The sequence below is a fragment of the Triticum dicoccoides genome, chromosome 5B, assembly GCF_002162155.2.
Source record: "Triticum dicoccoides isolate Atlit2015 ecotype Zavitan chromosome 5B, WEW_v2.0, whole genome shotgun sequence".
Classification (NCBI taxonomy): domain Eukaryota; kingdom Viridiplantae; phylum Streptophyta; class Magnoliopsida; order Poales; family Poaceae; genus Triticum; species Triticum dicoccoides.
In genome coordinates, this window is record NC_041389.1 from 59,759,912 (window position 1) to 59,764,625 (window position 4,714).

The window sequence follows — 4,714 nt, forward strand, 5'->3', positions numbered from 1 at the left end:
TGTGAGAGCTAAACCCTGGAGCATCAAAATCTAAGATCTACGCGAATCAACCTGTGGTTGAGTTGGTTAGGTGGACAGTAGTATCCCCAACCCACCAGGGTTCAAATCCTGGTGCTCGCATTATTCCTGGATTTATTTCTGGATTTCCGGCGATGCGCTTTCAGTGGGAGGAGACGTTCCCGTCGACAACGAGGCGCCTACGGTGGCTTCGTAAATCTCAAGATGATATGCCGGCTCAGTCTCTCGGAGGTGCTCATAGGGGTAGGGTGTGCGTGTGTGCGTTCATAGGAATGAGTGTATGCGCGTGTATATGAGCGCTTGTGTCTGTACTGATGCTCAAAAAAAAATTCTAAGATCTACGCTAGCTTACTATTCTCACTTCACATAAACTTCTATTTTTGTCATTCGCTAATAAAATAATATATAAATCTGGAACTTTGCACGTCAATGAATCATTAGAAGTGCAATGTGGAGAATTTTTTTTTTGCTGGCATAAATATGAATAACGATGTTTTTTCGAGTATTTATATAAATTGATCGGTGAATTGGCTGTGCCAAACTATATCACTTCAAGTATTTATGTTGCAAAAAATCATTTTTTACATATTACAGTCCAAATATATTGTTGAACTGCAAAAATAGAGATTCATATAGTTTGATTTTTTAGATTCGTATAAGAAAACAATTGTGCACAAAATGGATGGACCTGTAGCTCCACCCTGGTTAGTTATGCCAGAATACACAAGAACATATGGATATCATCACCAGCATCTCTCTCCGAGTCTCTCTCATCTGACTTGTCGAATAGGATAGAAGAGAACTTACAAAAAGTCAGAGCTCCAGGCCTTATCAGCAATACATTCCCCCTTTGGTATCAGGTCGCCGCATCACCATATTGCAATGCAAATATTCGATGCTCCACACTAGACCCATACCATACGTGGAGTCGCACAAATTAAAGGAGGTAAGGATTTATCCGAACCCTCCCATATCACCTTTTTTCCGGTCAAATTGCTCGAAGCTCATCCTGCCGGTGCACATTTCCATGGCTATATATGCAAGGCTCCCCTATGTCCAGCTCTAAGCAAGCCAGCACAGCTCAAGCAATCGTACTCCTAATTGAGCTCACTAGCACTAGCACTAGAACTAAGCTTGATGGAGCAGGTGACGAGGCTAGCGGGGCAGCGGGCGGTGGTGATCTTCGGCATGAGCTCCTGCTGCATGTGCCACACGGTGACGAGCCTCCTCCGGGATCTCGGGGCGAACCCGATGATGGTGGAACTGGACGAGGACCCTAGGGGGAAGGAGATGGAGAAGGCACTGGTGAGACTCATCGGCCGGAACCCTGCCGTGCCGGCGGTGTTCATCGGCGGCAGGCTCGTCGGATGCACCGACAAGGTCATGTCCCTTCACCTCAGCGGCAAGCTTGTCCCACTGCTTCGTAATGCAGGTGCTGTCTGGGTGTAGCTCACAGGAGGGCTTTGTAGATATTCGGCCGCATGCAGCTGACACGGGAGAATAATATACACGCAACACCTATGTTCCGTGTTTCTGTTATCTTGTATCACGTGATGACGAAGACTAAGGCAAACCATGCAAGTCGACGTGTCCGGTATAGGTGTTACAGAATGTAATAACTAGTTTCCGGTCCTGCAGACAACAAAGACATGTAAAATATCATGCAAAAGTGGGCGCAAGAATAATGAAACTTAGGTCCTGTTGTGCCTTCTCGTCAACATTTGGATAGTGCACCAAAAAGTGGAACTTGTCGTTTTCAACAAAAGCATCATTGATCTCTCTGTACGGCCTTCTCCGAACACTTTGTAGCTTGTTGTACAAAAAGTTCATTGGCATATTTTCATACAATTATATAATTAGATTGATATATGCAACATGCTAGTTGTAATAACAATAATATACAACTATAAGAAACATGCCAAATCCCGAACTTTCGGGCGTTATCGGGGTCAGTGATTCAAATCATAACAAAATGATTGGTGTACTATTGTTCGCTACTTTGGATAATCCTAGATGCACGAATGAATATGGGCATCTCAACACTAATTAATCTTCACCCCCTGATTTTCATGGGGTTGGCCCACCTCATTCCTAATCTCCAAACAAAAACTGCCACCTATTATAATCCATTCATTCCATAATAACGAGTCCGTGCATGTAGCATTACTCCGCTATTTTTGTCCATTTTAGCCGGCCGCCAAGGCGCTTCTGTTGTATACTCGCAACCATTGTGGTGATTTTATTTTATTTTTGCATGGTAATACGTGTCTCATTCACATCATAAATAACAAAGTACAAGTCACGTAAAAACTGACAAGACAAAACTGAAAAGATAGTAGAACATCTCTGAGCTTGACACCAACGCCCGTCACCTGCCTCCGGCACCACCATAGCAGCCACCGAAAAAAAGAATGACAAATCACCACCTCACCTGAGCTCGACGCGGCTCCATCGCTGATATGCAGCTTTGCGGACCTCCAAGGTGGCTCACCAAAAGTGAAGCCTTTGCCGTTGAACGAATCAGACCGGGGCAACACCCCGGACACGCCACCGAACTCCAGATCTAGCACCCCACCACGACTAAGACGCCGAAGGAGGAAACCATACCTGCCATCCACGAACCACGAGCCCAGCAGATGTTCCGTCTTCCAGATGTCGTCGATGCAGACCACAATCTGCATCCGCTCCTGGACTACCTCCCAAGCTCCATGCCGACGCTGGAGCAAACACCGTTGCAACGGCGGAGCCCGAGGACACAGGTCCATCACGAGGATGCCGCCGCCGCCACGCCATCCTTACTTGAACAGACTAGTTTTCAAATCCATCCCCAATCATAGGACCGATGGCCTTGCCAGGAAAGGATCTGAAAAATATTTATTTAGCATCGTCATCGTCGCCACCGAAGCAGGAAACATTTTTCGCCACCGACGATGAACAACCTAAAAACCTAAACTACGAGGAAGTAAAATCAATCCACGCGCGTGGATCCGGCGGCCCCCTCGCCACCGACGACCGAGGTCGCCGGCGGAGGGGAGCCGCCGAAGAACGGCGGTGGAAGATCGGCCTCTCCTGGCGGCGGCTAGGGTTGCAGCCGCCAGGGAGAGGAAAACGTATCGCTCCCAGCTCACGGCGTCCGATCGTGTAGTAAGGAAAGACTTGTGTTACCATTGCGGTGATTTGTGAGAGTTATAGATGAAAACGAAGTGCGTAATCTGCTACGTACGTGTATGTGTTCCATCAGCCATACACACGGTCTGAATTATTACACACTGAGCACATGCACTCGTAGCACAAAGACAGCAGGTACATTACTAAGGGCTTGTTCGGTTGCAACAAAATTGAAGGGGATTGAAGTGGATTGGGGTGGATTAAATCCCATACAAGTCAAAATCTCACTCAATCCCCTCCAAACCTCTCCAATCCCCTCCAGGAGAGGTTTAACCAAACAAGGCCTAAGGTGTACCATAAAAATTCCTCAACGAATTATCACAAACTTGTCTGGGATCCAAGACATGAAAAGATTCTTGGCACGCAGGTGAGTATTATTTATCAATGCTGCTCTAAACAGATAAATTACTAAATTCCACCATGAAGATTGAGTACATGTTCAACAGGATGCACCCATGAAGAATAGCATTGTAACCCTGCTGTAGTACCATCGAATGTTGCTGAAAAATGCTGCCCACTGAGAGATGCCCTTACTGACCCCTGCACAAAGTGAACACTCTTCAATAAACAGATAGAAAGATGTGATTCATACAACAATAATTACACGTAGTGCTGATTTCTGCCTGAAGGTTTCCATGGAGCATAATGCCACAATGTTTGTTTTTGCAACAAGATGGGACGAGGATTTTTGGGACATGCGGCCACGTGCAGCCAATATCGAGGCCGTCCTCCCACGCGTCGCGATTCCTAATTTTAATAGGACCTCTGGCAATACGCCGCTGCATGATTCACAAAGGTGAGAATAAGACTCGTTATACGTCGTGCCGTCTGGCCCATGTTGCATTTAAGTCTCGTATGAATACACGGGCGAGATAGCCCCCGACCTGGGAATTAATGTTTCTGGGTGATGGGTGGATTTACGTTCTGCATGGGCAGCTGCGGCATTCATTAGTCTGTGCGTATGTATTGTGCTGCCAGAGCGACGAATTATTGCCGGTGCACTGCGGGAGGTAGGTGCGGTGTGTGGGTTTGGGTTAAATGCATTTTCATCCTCTCAAGCGATCCGTCGAGCTTAATTGACAGCATGCATCATTAACAAAGCCCGTTTTCTGCATCTAAACCGGCATGCATACACGGTACACACGTGATACAAATGAATGCATAGGAGATAACTACTGCATGCTGGAACTACATCTAATCCAGTACATAAGCTGGAACTGATGACTCCACTACAAATGCTAGAACTGCTGAAACCACTACAGATGCTGGAACTAGATATTGGGGGCGGTAGTTTTCAGAACTTCTACTTGTAGTTCTGACCGAATACAACATGTTGCTTCAGAACTTGTGCATACAACATATGGCCATTAGCACCATGTTCAGCACGCCCAGGATGAAAATGTTCCTCAACCATGGTTGGTTCTGCTCAAACAGAGTTACATGCCGAACCAGAGCACATTGCCGGTGTTGCACTCCGGGCAGCGGATAAGAGGCAGTGGTGGCATCTGGGTGGACCTGTGGTGTGACG

General features: G+C 46.7%; 2 protein-coding genes across 2 annotated transcripts in view; one reads left to right on the forward strand and one right to left on the reverse strand.

Annotated features, from left to right (window-relative positions):
- The first annotated feature begins 1,070 nt into the window (after nt 1-1,070).
- Nucleotides 1,071-1,736, forward strand: LOC119305174 (glutaredoxin-C1-like). Its single transcript, XM_037581770.1, has one exon. It carries the CDS (start codon nt 1,156-1,158, stop codon nt 1,465-1,467), a length of 312 nt encoding a protein of 103 aa, XP_037437667.1. The 5' UTR covers nt 1,071-1,155; the 3' UTR covers nt 1,468-1,736.
- Nucleotides 1,737-3,301: 1,565 nt separating this feature from the next.
- Nucleotides 3,302-4,714, reverse strand: part of LOC119307357 — a 4,704-nt gene continuing 3,291 nt past the window's right edge. The window contains exon 2 of the mRNA XM_037583433.1: nt 3,302-3,726. Coding sequence (XP_037439330.1) covers nt 3,626-3,726 — 101 coding nt within the window. The 3' untranslated portion in view covers nt 3,302-3,625. The remainder of the gene's footprint in view (nt 3,727-4,714) is intronic.